Below are 19,947 nucleotides of genomic sequence, written 5' to 3' on the forward strand. Positions count from 1 at the left end.
TGGGCTCTGCTCCTCTTTAATATAGCGGGCGGCTCTGCTGCCAAGTTCGTTCTAAGAAAATCAAATATAGACAACTACAACATGTGACTCAAGATGGTAAATAACCTTCTACTGTATCAGTTACTCAAACATACATATGGCCTACATTATTTCCAATACAAAAATATCCAGCAAAATGACATGAAGCAGTTGCTAACACTTTGTTTGCAGCCACAAATCATGGCACAATAGAGTTGAGAGGTTACCGCAAAGGTGCAAACTAAGCGTAGTTCAATCTGATAAAGTTTCTTATGGTACAGTGGAACTTGGCCACCAAGTTCGAGTACACAACTCAGCACGACTAGACAGCAAGACACCTGTGATGACTTCATCAATCTTGAGGATCTACTGGTTCAATCTCTTGGAGATACTCATAGACGTAGGGTTACCATCAATCTTGAGGTTCTACTACACCAGCTATAGAGAGGGTTGTGTGTGTACTGTGTTCGTAATAAAAAAGAGAGGTTACCGGCAGGGCCGGCTTAACGGGGAGGGCAGCTAGAGCGACGGCCCGGGGCCCATGGAGGAGGGGGCCCAACATCTAACATGTTATAGGTAGTAGTATTTCGTCCAACTCGGAGTATACGAACAGTCAGCCAGGCACATAGGTTTTCTGGCAAATATTAGAAGTCACACGTGTTACTAGCAGTCAAACTATCACACATAAGAAAACAATCTTTTTATGCTGGAACAATTGTTTCAGCCATAAAAAAATTATTCCATCTTAAAAAATATTCCAATTTTTTTATATTTACCACAAACTGATATATCAGGCTAATCTAGCTTCTTACTTGGATCCATCTAAAAAGAAAGTAGCTCATCATGCCTAACATCCACTCGGGGTCCAAGTAGCGTCCATTCTTCTAGACTTCCGCACTTCTGCGCCGTGATGGTGACTCGGGGTTCGGCGTTTCGTTTTCATCTACTTTCGTCCGGAGCCGGCGTTGGGTGTTCTCCTTCTCCAAACGGCCAGACACGGATAGCAGAGATCGGAGTCCGATGCACTCATGCACACGCAGACCGGCCGGCGCGGCGGCACCGCGGTCCATGTGAGCATTTGCTGCCTTGGTGCTAGTATTAGCGCTCTAGCTTGCAGGTTGCAGATAATTCTAGTTTTATATTTCTATCATTTTAGTTTGTAATATTGATATTATTATTATTATTCATGAATTACAAATATTATTAGAATTTCTATCTTTCTTTTAATTACTATCACAAACGAAAAATAGTTGGCCTAAAAGATCCATAGTATCTGGTTCGCCCGGGGGCCCTCGACAACCATGAGCCCGCCCTGGTTACCGGGTTCAAAGACCCGGGTCCGGAACGATGGCGTGGCTAGCGTCTGTGCAAGACCCTCTGACTCCTGATCGAAGGGGATCGAGGAAGAACTGTCCCAATAAAAACAAGCCAAGCCGGGGACCACCTTAGACAGTTCTTCGGTAATCAAATCTGCAACTGCTGGAGGACAGACGGACAACCAAAACAATTACCTCAAGAACAATTACCCATGCCTATACACACATGATTTGTAGCGCAAAGTCCAGTCCTCGCGAGATCCTCATGATGCCTAGGCATCTCCATGGTCCATCCGGGCCGGTTTGTCAGCGGCTCAGTAATGATTATGTGAGATTTCCTTTGTGTGCGTGGCATTTTTGCAGAATGAATTGGTAAAATTGGATGCCAGCATCAAATTAACCAATGCTTGTGTTCGATTCTGTCAAAACCTGTAGACTGCACATGGTATCAGTTAGCTGAACTTGTTGATTTCTCATTGGCCATACTGCCCATACCACAAAAGAAAAAAAAATGATAGATGGATCGGCGGCCAGTGCCTATTTAAAGTTTGAAATGTTTGTTGGTCAACATATCAGCCGAACGTCACCGCCTCTTTATACTAAAACACGAGTTGAAGGATGAATACTCTTTCCAAACATTTGATGATTATACTGGATTTCAAAATATTCGGACCATAATGGAAGATTTAAGACACTCTTCCTTTCTTATGATTGACTGGGAACTCTTTATATTGTAGAATGTAGAGAAATGGTCTGATGCGTACAAATTGTTTTCGACTTATATGAATTTAGAAAAGAAACTTGGGAGAATACTATTATGAACAATGAAGATGCATTGAACTTGTTAGAGACTGACCATTTTCTTCAAATAGAAAATACAAAAGAGTTACAGAAGATACATTTAGTGCATGTCTGTGCTTTCCAGATAATACAATCCCTTGCCAAAAAAAAAATCCAAATGGGCTTTGACCATTACTATGTTCGCAAGTATCGCAAACATAAAGCATATACATACGTCATAGAGACAATTCTATATCCCGAGAAAAATATATAAAACTTAGGATATGGTTTTCCAATTTTCTTATGGAAGGTTATATTCAAGTGCAAAAAAATTCCACATGTTACTATTTTTCGACTATATGAACGGGAACAGCTACAAACCATCTTCCAATATATTCTTCAAGATCTATCTAGTAGTGAGTGCAAAAGATTCTGTAAAATTCTCTAGGACATATCTAATCTAACTCTTAAAGTCGTAATATTCGTTGAGACCCAGAACAACATCCCAAGCTATATATTTCAAGTCATTTCCTTGATTCGTCAGATTTTATACTTCGGAGAATTAATATAGCTGTGCAACTAGCACTTTTTCGTGTTTGTTTTTAGGTGCCTAGCTGGAGTAAAGCTATCTGAGATGCCAATTGCTTGAAGATTTCTTGCCGACATTTGAATAGATGCAGGATTCCGAAAATGACAAATGCAACAGCTATATACAGATTGATACATAACAAGTATCACGATGTATAGCACAAAAGAAATATATCTTCTTATACCAATTGCAGTTTCTCCTATACTGGGCGTGGGGCAGGTGGCGTTTCTTCTATAAAAGCGTCCAGCAGTTCCAGTCGATAGGTGTTCTCATTTTGATAATCAGTCTTACTTTTCTGGTCAGATTGTTCCATCACATCTGGTAAACTGGCAGAAAAGATAAGCCAGAGATTGGAGGATGACAGCTAACCTTAACGTTGGACAATAACAACCATAACTGTTCCAAGCAGATATTTGAATGTAACACTGCCGACGGGCCGGCTGCTATCTTCAATTAGCACCATAACATCGAAGCAAAAGAAAACAGATAACAAGACAAAGCAGCAAGCGAACAACTAAAAAAAATGAGCAGAGGCATATAAAAAAACTCGACCCCTAGGTAGAAAATGAGCAGAGGCATATAAAAAAAAAAACTCGACCCCTTGGTTGAAACTCTCTTCCGTAAGGTCGAAAAAAGACCGCAAACAAAGACCACAAACCCGACTATCTAGGACTTACCACCAAGGGCACATCTACAAACGCGAATCACGCTGCAACCATCAATGGGCCTAGCATTTCCTGTTAAATAGCAGAGCAGATGACTTTTTTTTTCTCCTTGAGAACGGGGAGTCGAACTCCAGTCCTACAGGGTGCACAACTGTAGCACTACCACGTAACGCACGTTCTCAGCAGACGCATATGAGACTTGGCATTAAATCCACAGACCTGCATTTCTAAATCTATGGCATGAGAAAACAGGGAATTCATGATGGTTGAAAGATAACAACTACTTAGCGGATTCTGACTATAAATAATCTCGGAATAGTGTTGGCCGAAGTATGCCACTACACTGAATTTGAGTCTAAACAAAATCACCACTAACAATTACAACATGATACTCATTCTACGTGTAAACCCTGCCAAAAGGGCTTCGACCGACAAGACAAGATTACATATGAGCTTCACGTCAACCCTGTGATTCTCGTAAACGTGCGATCAATTCATCCTGCAAAAAGCAAAGGATGTGATCACAATTTTGAATTGGTCCTGAGGCAATATAATTGGGCCTGAAATGAACTTTTCTATTGATGCCCCAAGTTTCCATAAAATAATACAAAAGAACACTGAACCAAATATGTTTGTTATAAAATATCTCCTTTCCTGATGCCAAATTTGGCAGTGTCGAAGAGTAAAACACAGCGTAAACTGCTCAAACTAATTATAAAAACAAAAATGTAAAAACAACTCTGTATTTTGTTCACAAATATCTGAAGGATAGAAGTATTAAGTATAACAGAGAAAGGCTTACTATCCCTATCCACTGAATCTTAGAAAGCCAGCTTTAGCCCAAAAAAAAGGTGCGTAAACTCTGCAAAAAATAATTTCCCAGGACACCATGCAATATGTGCGTTCTGTGGAAACATTTGAGATACCACTTTGTAAGTTCAAGAAAGCAGAACTAAGCATTTGCGAAAATATCAAGTTCATGAAACATATTTGGAGTATTTTGTGATATGCAATGAAATTCTTCTGAATTCAGTCTACAGATGGAGCAGAAAATCAAAAGATGCACTAGGCACTAGCCATTCTGATTTCAAATAAAAACTCTGCCAACTCGTTCAGAATAAGAAGATTCAACATGGTTTCTCTTACCTTTTTCCCTTTGGTAGAGAGACCACTTTGTCGTAGAAGTGCACGTAACCTCTCAACTGTAAATGATTGTAGTGTGTGCTGTGAAAATCCAGAGATTGTTTCTTCTGCAAGATTAAAGTATCCATAAGATTCAAGAGAAATAACTAAATGCTGGGTTTGGAGAAAAAGCAAGAGTGCATCATTTCATTTTCTTGAAATTCTATTAATGCATAAGTAGATTCTAGATTCCATACACATAAATAATCAAACACAATAATAAAAAGGAAAGATGGTTAAAAGTTCAATTTGCAATCACTGTGTTATGTGCTGATTTTATTATGACTTGAAGTGGAAAATTTCAGAAGAAGTTGGTTGGAAACTGTCAAAAAATAGCTTCCATTGAAAACGGGGAGGTGCAATTTCTTTTGTTTTGGCTCTCTACATTCTATGATGCTAAAGAAAAAGAGAAACACTCTCTGGATTTCACACCTGATGATACAACTAGGGTTGAGGTGAAGAAAAGTTACCATAGACTGATGACCCAGAGGAGGTACCCAAGTTAGCTCTCTTTGCTGAATTGTTGACATCCAAACTTCTGGCAGCAGATCTGAAACAAAAAGAGATTACTTCAAAATTAATCTTATGCAAAGCCACGCTATCCAACAAATAAGCAGATAAGAACCCATTAAGAAGGAAGCTCCATAAACGTTCCGATGACTTGGTATACATATGCCTCAAGCAGCTAGCCTAACATATTATGACTACATGATCAAACTACAAGCTATTATAAGCATCAGCATATATCAGCCTCTCAGGATTAGTTCCATTTAATAAATTGCGGAAGCGGAATTGGCATTTGTAGCATGAGAATCTAAAAATAGCACTAACTGATTTGTCAAGAAGAATCCACTTGTTTCCGCAAGCCATTTCCATGAACTTAGGGTTATATTAAGGAGGTTACCCCTCTGACTAAATGTTCAGGCCATCCATGTTTGTCTATTGCCACCATTTCAAAAAGAACCCATCAAGTGTCTAATGAAAAGCACATCCAGTTGTTTTCCTCAAATGTCTGAAAAGAACTTTATTGTTGGGTTATTTTAGCTAAGAGCCTTTTGACATGAATTTGATTTCCTATTAGACCCAGCCTTCTCATCTCGACCTATCCTAACTGGATTGAAGGCACAAGTCGCAAAACATTAATCCACTTGTTAGCAATCATATATTAAATGAGCATCCTAGAATTCTGATAATGGATCTAGAACATAATCGAATACTCTATAACATTTGGTTAGTGTCATCTATCCGATATATGTAAAAATTGTGTAAAGCTCCGAGGTACTTGTCCTATGAGGTCATAACTCATTATCTATTAGAAAGGTCCTCATATAAGCCCATGGCAATTGTTATTTCTATGCAAGTTCATACTAGCCATGGCAATTTGAGCATCAGAAAGCGATTGCTGCTCCTGTAAAAAGGAATGCCTCTGCTGGTTCAAGCCAGCCATGTCAATTCCATGCATTTGATAATAATTGCTGCTCTTCATTTATGGAAAGAACTTGAAGTGTGCCACTGCAGGTTCAAGCAATCTATTTTTGAGAATTTCATAATCATTGTTGCCATTAAATTGATAGTGACTAAAACACACGACATGCTTCATCAAAGGCTTAAGTAAAATAATAAATACTGAAAATCCACAATGCTTTCTTAAGTATAACAATTTTGACAACTGGCTTCCCTGAATAGTAAATTATATGTTTTACTCACATATATGAAATAAACAGTTCATGCTTATATAGTTATATTAAATCATCTAGAAGGAACTCAACAAAGGGGAAGGAGATGAAAATACTAGGACCAGCTCACACATTTATCAAAGAGGTTAATCATTTTAGACACCAAAGAGAGCTCAAGTGTATAGGTAAGCAATATTTTTACTTCTATTATCCCAATGCTATACAAATTCAGAATAATGAACTTATATTTAATCACTTCTTCCAACAGAATCATAAAGAAAAATAAACACAACATAAAACATAAAAATCGGATCAGCAAACATGTGACCATACACTAGTGCAGAAGTAGGATATTAAACAATATTAAATATGGGCACAATTGACCAATTGAGCAACTTAAGAGGTACAAATATTCTTGCCTATGTCCAGTATTCACTACAGAATATCCTTAGGACTAAGTATGGAAAATGCAACAAGTGTTTAGAAACATCATATGCGACGGGAAATTGTGGTATCCATGTAACACCATGTGTCAAGTACTAACAAAACAGACATGAAACTAGAGGCCTAAAACAACACAAGCACAAACTGTTTGTAACAAGATATTTTCATAATTTTTTTATTTACCTTTTCCCTCTGGTGGTTTCCCCTGGAGTCCTCGAACCTGAATCTTTAGCTTCACTCTTCTGTTTGTTCAATTGGAGATGTCTGATTAAAATATTTGTCGAATCCGTCTGTATGATTTGTCCTTCTAAAAATACCAAAGAAATTTTACAAGTCAAACAAAAATTAATTTGGATAAAGATTACATGTTCATTTTAGATATTTTTGATACATTATTAGGGCAATAGGTAACTATATAGAGGCATGTACAGGTGCCGTAATATGCTGAGCTATGTTTTTAAAGCGGTAAGGCGAGGCGAGGCGATCCACCACCGCCTTATCGCCTAGGCGACGCCTAGGCGGGCTAAGGCGGGCTAAGGCGAGACCTTAAGCAAGGCGAGCCGCCACCGCCTTGTCGCCTAGGCGACGCCTAGGCGACGCCTTGAAAACAGAGATGCTGAGAACACTTTACCCTTCTATAGCATGGAAATGTAGAGATGTTAAACAAACTAAGACATGTATCTAACAGATACCACACAAATTTTGTACTTCTTTGTCATATATCACTGTTAACAAATGTGGCACACGATTGATGTATGATATTATTTATAATATTTGGGAACGCAAGAGCATTTGAAGTTCCATGGCCTACATCTCTTGTAGAAAAACATATTGCATGGTTGAAATGATTCCATAACAAGAAAATATGAAACAGCTGGTTTTTAAGAAGTATGGTTCCTTTATGGCTGTTACGAATGAGAAAAGGGAGAATGGATCAGTTGTATTGAGGCCCATAGGGGTGCATATATAGAGAGTACATGAGGGAACCCTAGACTATAGGAAATGACTCTAATACCCTTAACACCCCCCCTCAAATGCAACATGAATACAATGGCGTTGCATTTGAAGAGTGGTACTAAGTACATGAGTTGAAAGAGAATAAGAAAAAACACTAATACATGACTAATACATCCAAAGTCCTAAAACAACAAGGATGTCGTTGAAGCGTGCAGCTCCTGAACATGTCTTGTAGAACGATCTCCTCCACAAGTGGTGAAACAACCAAGTCTTCACAAACCAGTACATCGACTCTTCGACGGGAAGCTTGCTTTGGAGACTTTCAACTTGACAATGTGTGAGATGCGTCAAATCGAACCAAATGGATGATGCATAAGCCACTGCTGCAAGACGGCAAGCAGTGCACTGCTGGCAGGCAGTGAGACGATGTCATGATGACGACAAATATGGCCTTTGGTCATGACATGTAGCAAGACGGCTACGAAAGAGACCAAGAGGCAAGGTCGCATCAAGAACGATAAGATTAGCTAAATCGACGTGACTTAGCCAACCATAATATGAAGGATAATTGGTCGACTGACAAAGATTATGTGGACTGGCACAGCTTCTATGAATTTTGAGCATGAAATTGGACTTGGATGAACCCTAGACTTTGACACAGATGCAATGGGAAGGAAATGGACCTCAACACACTAGATGTGATAGCAGCAGCAGCGAAATATGGTGTAGACTATAGATGATAGCAGCAGCAAGCAGCAGCAAAATGGAGCAAAATAGCTCAAACGGGCGTCCAGCAGCCCAAAATGAGGCCCAACATGACACGGACAGGCAGCCAAGAGGGTGATGGGCCGCAGCCAAGAGGATGACGAGCGGCGGTTGATGAGGACAAGGCGACAGGCGGCCGCGAGGACGAGCAGACGGCGGCAGCAACGGGAAGCAGCGGAGGGGGGGGGGGGGGGGGCGCGACGGCGGCCGGAGATGACGCCGCGACGGGGGAGGGACGAGCTGATGGCGGCAGCACCGGGCCGCCGCGAATCTACGCGGAGGAGGACGAGGCTGGCCGCAACGATCGTAGGAAGACGAAGCCAGCCGCGACGGCGGTCGGCGGACGGAGCGGCGACGGATCCGCGACGGGAGGACGCGATGGCGGGCGGATCCGGCGCGGACGGACCCGCAGCGGAGCGCCTGGAGGCGGATGTCGATGGGCGGCGCGGACGAAGACCGGCGAGGACGGGTGCCGCAACGGGCGGCGCATGGACGGAGACGACCGGATCGACGACAGACGGAGACAACGGCGGGGCAGAGGGGAAAAAAATGGGTACACTGCTCTTTCTCTGCTGCTGGGACTCAAACTGGGAAAGGGAAAATGGGTTTGGGGCTTGGATTTGCCGCCCCCGGGAGCAAGACGAAGCTCCCAGGGGCAGCGCAGCGACGACGATGAAGGGTGGCGGACCGGATCTAGAACGATGGCTCTGTTACCATGTTACGAATGAGAAAAGGGAGAATGGATCAGTTGTATTGAGGCCCATAGGGGTGCATATATAGAGAGTACATGAGGGAACCCTAGACTATAGGAAATGACTCTAATACCCTTAACAATGGCATGGTAACAAGGTGTTTCAGTATCCCATAAAAAAGATACATCACTCAAACTTGAACTAAATGAAAAAGTAAATTTAGAGAACAATCCACAGCCACTTTTTTCAATTGCAGCACAGTTAGAGCTAATAGTGGTTGACAGTATGTACCACAGGGACCATTAGGCAGAGAACATAAACAATACTGTAGTACTAACTTATAGAGCATATCAAATGAACAGTCGAAAAGGTATTTCTCTACTACAATTCATTGGATCTACTGCAACCTTATCAGTGCAAAATTCCAACCACAATATTTTTAAATGGAACATTATGAGAAACATGAATGCATGAAAACCATCTCTTGCTCTAAAACTAAAATAAAGATAGTAATCTTTAGACCAGGCCCTAGAATACAACCTTCTGCACAATGGAAAGCTCATAGCAATCTTGCCACCATCACAACACACCCTAACTGAAAACATGAATGAAAATAAAATGCAAAAGCACAAAAGGTCTAGCATAAAAAATCCACTATAGCATGCAAAGGACTACAGTCTCACTGCAAAACTTAAAGATATCAGTAGAAGTTCTCACCACAGTATGCGGGCAAAAAAACCTAATTGAATGAACAATTGTTATGCATTCAACTAAGACTGCTTCATCAGTAGAAGCAACAATAAGCTCATCTTTGCAATGAACATCTAAAGCACATTAGTACTAAAAACAAGCAGACTTTCCATCGAATTCTCGCTCTCCCTGTATATTTTGAGCATATTTGACATTTCCTTTTCTAATCCCTTAAGCATATTATACACAACATTACCATTTCTAATCCAAACAACAATCCAGTAGCACCCAAGAGTTAATCATTCCAATTACACAGGTACTCCTAGGATGGTAAAACCCTAAGCACATCTTCCATAAAAAAAGAACAACAACAGCTTTCACCCACCAAGCAAAAAATGAGAAACCGTACTGTTAAATGTTATTAATTTCTAGAGTACTGATGCAAGTAGAGTAATTTTGAGCACAACTCACACAACATTTTTTTTCTCGAGAACACAATACACGGGCAACATTGCCCTAGAGCACAATGTTCCAATTTTATTTTTTAGAAACAAATGTTCCAATTTTATCAATTTCAGCACACGAAATGCCACTAGAACTACCACATAACAAAATTATGCTTTCATGGGAAGTGAGAAGTGTAAGGTAGTAGCTCTATGATAATTTATAAGAGGCCGAAACTCCAATGACCTGGGGGTTCCGTGCTGTGCTCGCAGACGTAAACCCTGAACCCACCCTGCGCAGATCACAGCCGAAAAAGGGTCTCAGAACTCCCTCCCTAGCCGAGCCAATCCAGACGCCTCAGAGCGCCCGAATAGAAGAAACCATCTTGGGGTTTCAGTGTGAGGATCCATACCAGGCTGGAGGAAACGGAGGCGGACGAGAAGTTGCCGCGCGACGGCATCCCCGAGAGGAACGTCGCCGCACCGCCCCCTCCGGGCTTCGTTGGCGCCGGAGAGCTCTTCCTGTCCCCGCCGCTGCAGCCGCCGCCGCCGCCGCCGGAACCCTCTTCGGCTGCCATGGGGGGATGGGTCTTGTGTTTTCCTTCCCAATTTCCCATTTCCTTCTGTTTTAAACCACTTTCCCCCCCTGTTCTCGTTGCGCATTGCCACCGTGGAGCGTGGAGGACCCAGGTGGGCCCCGCACGGTGAAAACTCGCTGAAACCCTCCTAATTTTTAGATTTCATTTTACGATATAAACTAGTTTTTACCATTTAGTACGTGACAAATAAACCTAACACTTGTAAACTCGATTATGTCAGTCCGAATAACCATTTAGTTTTCTTAATTTATTTCGGAAACTATGTTAATTTGCTAAATTTACTCACTAATCACTAATAATATTTATCTTTTTTTCCTCGACACGTACAAATTGATTTAAGTTGTAACACATAAATGTTCATATTCTTTTTGTATTTATTGCTAGATTTAACCGGCACTATTTTTTCAGCATCAGTGATGATTTCGTCAATCTTGAAAATATGTTGGTTCAATCTCTTGGGGATACTTATAAGGTTGGAGTTGCGTGCGTATACATGAGTATCTACGTCTATATTGACGTGAAAATTCCCCCACGAGATGGGAAATCATCGTGCTCCACGTACGCTAGAGCCAATGAAAACATCTAAGCTCCTAATTCGAGTTTTGATAATTAATAACAACGATTATGGACTAGCAATTGCATTTGAAATCATGTGCATAGGATAGTCCATTGATGAGTGAGGTTCAAAGAATGATCATGGAACATTTGGAGTTGATGTGCAAAGCTCGGGCTTAAGGGAAACGTACTATATAGGGCTTTTTGTATTTTACCGGTCATAAGGTGATTAGTGGATGAAATATGACCGTTTGTTGGATAGATAGCCGTACTATCAAGACGGGTCTTTGCACTCGTTCTTGATGGGTCTCTAGTGCCATTTTGCTCAAAATATCTACATACATGCATGAGGGCTAATTTTGGTAGAGGATTTGAAAACAAGGTTTTAAAAACTTGAGCTGACTGCCTAAGGGCGGACAGTCCAGCCCAGAAGGGCAGACGGTCCGCCATACACTTGTCAAAAGCGTCCAGAGACGTGGTAGTCTCTGGTGGGAAAAGAAATGAATGGCGGACGGTCCGGCCCAGTTGGGCGGACGGTCCGCCAGTATAAATAAAATTTGTCCAGAGAGGTTGTTTTTCTGGTTGGGCCAACGGTTTGAACGGCGGACAGTCCGCCCCTGGGGCGCGGACTTTCCGCCGGTCATTTGACAAAAGTGACCAGAGACGTTTTGCGTCTCTGGTGGAATTCAGGGTTGAACGGCGGACGGTCCGCCTTTGGGGCGCGGACGGTCCGCCGGTCAGTTGTGAAAACGTCCAGAGACATTTTCTGTCTCTGGTGAATTGGAACCCATAACCGTGAATGGTCCGCCCCTAGGGCGCGGATGGTCCACCAGGGCTGTAACGACTAGTTGTGACACACAATCATTGCACTCTGACTCACTGGTTTACAATGATGGACAGTCCGGTTTTTGAACCGCGGACGGTCCGCGATTACGCAAAAAAGAATATAACGGCTAATTTTTGAGAGGATCTCTATATATACCCATTGGCCGGCCATGTGAGGGCTCTCTTGGCCATTTGGATAGCATACTTGACACATTAGAGCTAGTCTTCCTCTCTCTCACATTTCCTTGCTTAGATATTAAATCCTTGAGAGTGTGAGAGCATCCTAGTGTATTGAATCAAGAGTTTGAGTTTTGTGGCTCTAGGGAAACTTCAAGCAAGCGTCATCAACTTGTTACTCTTGGGAGTTGCCACTCCCTAGACGGCTTGGAGGAGTGGATTTCGTGGAGCACCTCCAAGGAGATTGTTGAGGAGCCCCGAAATTGGTTGTGAGAGGTTTGTGCTCACCTCATCGGAGTGGTGAAGAGCAATTCTAGTGGAATCGAAGTTTGGAGCGGTTCTTTGATTCAAGTCAGCTCAAGATCAAAAGGTTTCTTGATAGAGGAGCGGTTGATTCTTGGAATCCACCTTAACATGGATTAGGGGTGACCGGCAAGTCATCGACACCACGGGAAAAATTTCTTGTGTCAAGCTCGGTTAATTTCTTTGCTCTCTTTAATTCTTGCATTTACTTTGAGCAATTTACTTCACTAGATCTTGATTTGTATCTTACCATTCTAGGTTGCAAACCCAAGTTAGAAATAGTAGTAGCATGACATAGGGCTCTCTTGTGTTACTAATTAAATTTTTCTAGTGTTTGTGTTTTTTATTTTAAACCGCCTATTCACCCCCCCTCTAGTCGTTGTTCTTGATCCTACAAGTGGCATCAAAGTTAAGTACTCCTTAATTAAGGATTTAACCATCTTGGAGCAGAATAATGACTAGTGAAAATGAGATTCATGTTGGAAAACCACCTTTCTTTGATGGAAATAATTATGATTATTGGAAGACTAGGATGTCGGTTCATCTCAAGGAAATAAGTAGAAAATATAGAGAATTGTAAATGATGGATATGTCATTTCAGATGAGAAGAACTTGACCGCTCTAGATGAAGAAATGAACTACTCAATAATCAAACGGTGAATGTGCTTTTTAGAGCTCTTGATGTGAGTGAGTTCAATAGAGTCAAGAATCTCACCAATGCCAATGAGATATGGAAGAAGCTAATGAAAATCTATGAGGGCACATCAAGTATCAAAGAAGCCAAGTTGTATGTGCTCAAGGGCAAATTTAGTGAGTTTGCCATGAAAAGGATGAGAGTGTGGCCGAGATGTTCAACCGGCTAAATGACATTGTTAATGAGCTCAAGGGCCTTGGCTTTGAGGTGCCGGATGCGGATTTCTATCACAAGTTTCTTAGAAGTCTTCAGGAGAGATATGACACTATTATGACCTTGCTTGTGAGGTCAAATGTGAAGATCGCTACTCCCACACAAATACTGGGAGAAGTGTTTACTCATGACATGTTCAAGAAATCACAAGATGAAGTTCATAGTGGAACAATTGATGAAAAGAAGAAGAGTGTGGCTTTCAAGGCTCAAGATAGCAAGATTGAAGAAGAAAGTGGTTGCAAAGAAGAAGAATCGGATGAAGAGATGGCTCCCTTTGTCAAGAGATTCAATAGAACGATGAGCAAGGAAAACTTTGGCAAGAGAGGGCAATCGTCAAGGAAAAATCCATTTGTTGACAAGACTTGCTTTCAATGTGGTGAATTGGGCCATATCATCATAAATTGCCCAACAAGAAGAATTACAAGAACAAGAAAGACAATAAAAATGATGAGAGGAAGAAAAAGAAGTTTATCAAGAAGAAGAGAAATGGTGAAGTCTACTTTGTTGAATGGGATTCCGATGCAAGCTCCGATGAAGATGATGATGACAAGTCTTCCAAGGGAGTTGCCGAGATTGCCATCAAGGAGGCTCCATCACTCTTCTCCACACCAGGTATTGCAAGATGATGAACTTGAAGAATTTTCATATGATGATCTTGTTGACATGCTCAACGATGCCGGTGAACGTGTGATAAAGGAAAAGACAAAGTTGAAGGACTTGAAGTTAAAATATGGTTCACTCCAAACTTCCTATGAGGAGCTAAAGACTTCTCATGAGAATTTTAAGAAAACTCATGAGAAGCTTGAGGAAGCTCACAACACCTTGCTTGATCACAAAAACAAGGCTAACGTGAGTATGGGGGCTAGTAGTGAAACTTGCAAATCATGTTGTGTATCTAGTTCTACTAACCCCTCATGTAGCACAAGTGATATGTCTTCTTGTGATGAGTCACTTGCTTTGGAGAATGAAAAGTTGAAGAAGGAAGTGATTTGTTTGACCAATTATTTGAGCAAATGATATGATAGTAGAGCCAAATTCAATTATTGTTGGTCAAGCCAAAAGTTCACCTTGAATAGGCAAGGTCTTGGGTATATATTCCAAAGAAAGGCAAGAAGACCTTCTATGCTACCAAGACTACCTTTGTGAAGAAAGATGGACGGTCCTATTGTGAAAAGTGCAAGAAAATGGGCCATAATGAGAAGAATTGCACAAACAACAAAGCCATATCATTTGATTCTAGCTATATTCTTATGAAGGATTCTAAGGGTTGTGTTAGTGCTAAATATGTTGGATTATCTATATATGGTGCTAAAAAAAATGCCATTTGGGTGTCTAAAACCTTGGCCACTAACATCCAAGGACCAAAAAAATTTGGGTACCTAAAAGAGTTACTTCTCTTTTGTAGGTGAATTATAAGGCCGAAGGAAGACATTGGGTGCTTGATAGTGGATGCACTCAACATATGACCGGAGATTCAAAGATATTTTCCTCTCTTGATAATAATGTGGTTGGCTATAGTGATATCATCTTTGGTGACAATAGCTGAGGCAAGGTCAAAGGAGTTGGTATAATTGCTATCTCAATGATCATTCTCTTTCAAAAGTCTTGCTAGTTGATTCTCTCAAGTTCATTCCTTCTATCGGTCACTCAACTTTGTGATTTTGGTTATTAGTGTAGTTTCACTAAGGATAATATTGTAGTGACTAGTTTGGATGGAAATGATCATATCTTCACAGGATTTAGACATGAGGATGTATATCTTGTCGATTTTGCTACTAGAAAAATAAATTTGTCTACTTGCTTGTTCTCTAAATCACCATTGGGTTGGTTATGGCATAGAAGACTTGGTCATGTTGGTATAAAACAACTCAACCGGCTCATGAAATATGATTTAGTTGTTGGCTTGAAGGATGTGAAATTTAAAAAAAGATAAGTTATGTAGTGCATGTCAAGCCGGAAAGCAAGTTGCAAATTCTCATCCCTCCAAGAGTGTTATGTCAACCGAGAGACCTTTGGAATTATTGTATATGGATTTATTCGGTCCAACAACTTATAGAAGCATTGAAGAAAATTGCTATTGTCTTATGGTAGTGGATGATTATTCAAGATATACATGTGTTTTCTTTCTTCATGACAAGGCCGATACATATGATATATTCAAGAAATTCATAACAAGGACCGCAAATAAATTTGAACTCAAAATAAATGAAGTGAGAAATGATAATGGAAGTGAGTTTAGAAACACAAGAGTTGAGGAATTGTGTGATGAAAAGAAAATCAAACATGAGTTCTCAACCAAGTATACTCCGGAGCAAAATAGTCTTGTTGAAAGAAAAAATAGGACTGTTGACGCTTTTTAAAGCGCCAATTTACGTACCGCAAGCGCACGGATAGTGTAGCTTTTCCCTTAGAGTATTCCCCCAAGGTTTATCAATCCACGGAACAAGTGTATTACTATGCTTAACTAAGCACTAATGATGTTGGTAAAAGATCTATATTGAGTGTTTGAATGTGAAATAGATATAATCTAACCAATCTAATCTAATCTAGACTAGTGAGCAAACATAGATGTGTGCACAAGATATGAAGAGCATTTGTCCATAGGGTCTAGGATCACTAGAGATGTAATCGCCAAGCAACGAAGAACTGATCTAATCTACCAAAGGTGTGTTCCAAGATCAAAACCTTTCCCTCCCGCATACTGTCACTACACGAGGATAATCGGTAACGAATCAACAAGAACACGATAGTTGATGTAATCTAAGTAAACCATGCAAGAGCAAAGCAAACCCAAAGCCAAGTCGCGAACTATTAGGCATCAAAGCATCATCAACAAGAATCATGATAGATCAATCTCATAAAGGATTCGGCAATTACAACTCAAGATCTCCTTACAACCCCATGAACAAACGAGGACTTTACCCCATGAAGCTAAGCGAAGCGTAGTCGATCATGGTGGTGAAATCTCCGGTAAGGGATGGATCCCTTGCTGTCCTCCAACTTGCAGCGGCGCCGAGGGACGATGAGGCCTCCGGTGTCGCCTTTCTCTTGTGTCTAACTCGAATGTATCTCTGGCTGCTCTTTCTCTGCGATCTCTGCGATCCCTCTCGATGCTCTCTTTGATGGCAGCTTCGGGGTATTTATAGGCAGATATGGTCAGTGGTTTTGGTAAAACATAGATTAGGGTTGACGCATACTTCATGCTGAAGAAAACCGAGACCGATTGGGCTCCGAAAAGGGCTAGGCCGGCCGGCCCAAGGACTCCAGGCTGGCCGGCCTGGGCCTTTTCTGGCCCCTTTCGGTCCCATCTTTTGCGTGTTGAATCTTCCTCTTATTCCTCATCTTAGCCCAGTTGTAACCATGCGTCAAAACATCTCCGAAATTGTCCAATTTCCTGTCAAAATGCAACATGCTCCAAAATCCAGGACAAAATCGAAAACGGTCAAGTTCGGGTGCCATGTGGCGGGTTAGTACATGAATCATCCCGAAGAATTTACCAAAACAACTCCTAATCATATAGTAAAATGGGTACTTAAGGAGCACCAACATTCCCCCCATGCTTAGCTTTTGCTCGTCCTCGAGCAAATCAAATCATCAAATCCTTCCATGGGTTCCTCAAGAGTTCTCGAACTGCAAAATTTACTTATGCAAACAAGTCTAACAATATTTCTTCAAACAAAGGTCAGAGGAGCAGCGAGGATAATCATATCATGGGCGTTTAAAAACTCATCCAATATTACTCCACAACTCTTACCTTTAGCCGGCAACTCGAATATCGACAACACTTGCTTTTCTTGCCATCCTTGGAGGTTTTTCACTTTTTTTATTTAAGAAACAAAATACCCTGCAACAAAGGTTAGACCAAAAATTCTTGCACAAGTCCTTTCATGTCTCTCAATATAAGTAGCTATCCTATTTTTATTTGCAAGCTCTCATCTCACGAAAGTCTCTCAAGTATAAAGTGGGGCTATAGGTGAGGCTTAGCAAAGTATATACATATATTGTTAAGTTAAGAAAACCTTCTAATGATTGCTTACCTTCCGAGCCAATGATCATGAGATTTTCTCCATAATGTAAAGGGTTCAAGGGTAAGAAGATTTAGAATGGTGGACATGTGCAAAGGTATACAAAAAGATTGACTTCAAGGCACAAGCATCGTCCTCGTTGTCGGATTGCACATGGTTGGAATTGAGGATATTGTTCTCAAACAACAAGGTGATATCTCTTTGCACTTCTCTAACCATAGAATCCCTTCATTCATTTTTTTCTTCTCTTCTCATACATTTTTTTTCCTTTCTTTCTTTCTCCCGACTTTTCTTTCTCTTCTCCGAACCTTTTCATAGGACACTTTCTATAAAACATAGATAGGCAAAACTCCAAAGTGTCTCCCTAAATTTTTAGAGCCCGAACCGAGACCAGAGAGGCCTAGGCCGGCCAGCTCAAGAGGTGTAGGCCGGCCGGCCTGGGGCTTTCCCAGGTCGGATTCGGTCCGTCTTTCCAGTACTACTTCCTTTCTTCATCCCAAAGTTATGTTTTATACAAATCATGCGCAGAAACAGAACGTATCCTCACAATTGGGTTGTGGTCAAGGAAGACGATAATAAACAAGATAATCTCAGGTTCGGGTTTTGGAATCCGGTAGATTTCATGAGTTGTTCCAATGAGGAATTCTCATTACCGAATATTGATGTGGCTAGCAATTCAGAGATGAAAAATACGGACATGATCATTTCTCGAAATTAAAACTCCCAAGAGAAAGAAATCCTAACTCAACTCAATGTACATCCAATACATATGGTGGAACGAATAAAGCTTTTGGATGATAGGATTTTTACTCTCAACTTGTCAAGAACTTGATCAACCTTATGCTTGTAGGGGTTTTATTATTTTTATGAAATTAAAGTCCTCCAAATCATGCCTTACTCGCAAGCGTAATCAAAACCAAGTGCTAGATCAAAGCTCAAGTGTGGGTATTAACATGGACGAATAATCTACTAAGCTCCACAAATACGAAATAAATTTCATGACAACGCTCGTGAACAATTGCTTTTAAAGAAAATAAAGTAAAACTGAATGCATAAATAAAATTTCACGATCCAACAAAAACAAAGACTCTTTTTATTTTGTTTTCATGACTCAACCCTAATTTAAGACTCACTCTCACACATGCGAAAAATAAAGCACACAACGCTAGACTATGACTCTCACACATGCAGAATTAAAGACACGCACACGATGAACTTTCGAGTAAACAAAAACCAAAATTCAATCTACGAGTCTCGTCACACCTTCCCCCCATGCTTAGATTATGCGGTGTCCTCATCGCAATGATATAAAAGACGGGTGTGACGCTCGTCGGTGTTCTCAACGGCGCCTCAGGCAATTGCATCTTGGACGCCCTCCTCCTCCTTGCTTTTGTAGATTTCTGACCATCCCGAATAACTTCCTTATGTTGCGGAGAAGGAAGTTGTAATCTCTTTCGGCCAAGCTCTCGATGTCGTCCATCCTTCGATCCATTGCCACGAATCGATCGTGGCACCTATCAATGGTGGCGCGGAGATCCGCGATTTCATTGCGGCACTTGAAACAGCACCCGGAGTGATACCCGCTGCGGTTGGGGCTGTCATCCTAGGGCTCATCATCGTCCTTCTTATTCTTGCCGCTATCACCTCCGGAGGGGTTGTCTTCTTCCCTTATCTCCTCTTCGGGCCACCCCGGCCAATCATCATCGTAGTCACGACCGGTGGCACCCCATGAACCAGGGCTCATGATGCTCTCCCAATCGCTGTCTCCAGCATAGTCCTTCGGCTCTGGGGTGTGCTCGATGTAGTTCTTTCTTTTAACTCCGAGGAGGCGCAAGGAACGCCTAGGCGCGGGTGGCTTTTTGTCTTGTTGCTTCTCGCCTTCGTCTTCGTCGCTGCTGATGACGACGACCATCCTTTGGGCTTGAGCTAGCCTCTCGTTGTACCATTGAAGGCCCTTCCCTCCGACGCTCATCCATGCTTGGGTATTGAATTTCTTCGGAGGGGTTTTCGCTTCACATCGCTTTGCTTCAACAAGGAGGGGCGTCGCACTGGTTGCCAAGATGGGGCTAGGTGTCTTTGGCGTGGGGGTGTCGGGCGTCAAGCCCCTCTCCTCGATCTCCATTGCTGCAATCATGGCTCTTGCGCTCGCTGGACCGGCCATTGTCGACGTCTCTCACGAGGTGGTGATGTAGATTTTAAAAGTATGAGAGAATAGATCTAACCCGCGCCTCTATTTATATCCCGAAAAGACTTGGACGAGAAGTCCAAAATATCTTCGGTTTAGGCATGCGAAATCTATAAGGCACAGGTTTGAAATTTCCTTATCTCGCACCTACCAA

General features: G+C 41.5%; 1 protein-coding gene across 1 annotated transcript; it reads right to left on the minus strand.

Annotated features, from left to right (window-relative positions):
* Positions 1-3,609: 3,609 nt before the first annotated feature.
* On the minus strand, positions 3,610-10,827 carry LOC120685664. The gene is made up of 6 exons (XM_039967712.1): positions 10,631-10,827; positions 10,465-10,510; positions 6,854-6,977; positions 5,021-5,100; positions 4,515-4,618; positions 3,610-3,867 (listed from the first exon to the last, which is right to left on the minus strand). The coding sequence occupies exons 1-6, from the start codon at positions 10,793-10,795 to the stop codon at positions 3,829-3,831; spliced, it is 558 nt and encodes a 185-aa protein (XP_039823646.1). The 5' UTR covers positions 10,796-10,827; the 3' UTR covers positions 3,610-3,828.
* Between the last annotated feature and the right edge of the window lie 9,120 nt (positions 10,828-19,947).

This window comes from Panicum virgatum, chromosome 8N (genome assembly GCF_016808335.1).
Source record: "Panicum virgatum strain AP13 chromosome 8N, P.virgatum_v5, whole genome shotgun sequence".
Taxonomy (NCBI): Eukaryota; Viridiplantae; Streptophyta; class Magnoliopsida; order Poales; family Poaceae; genus Panicum; species Panicum virgatum.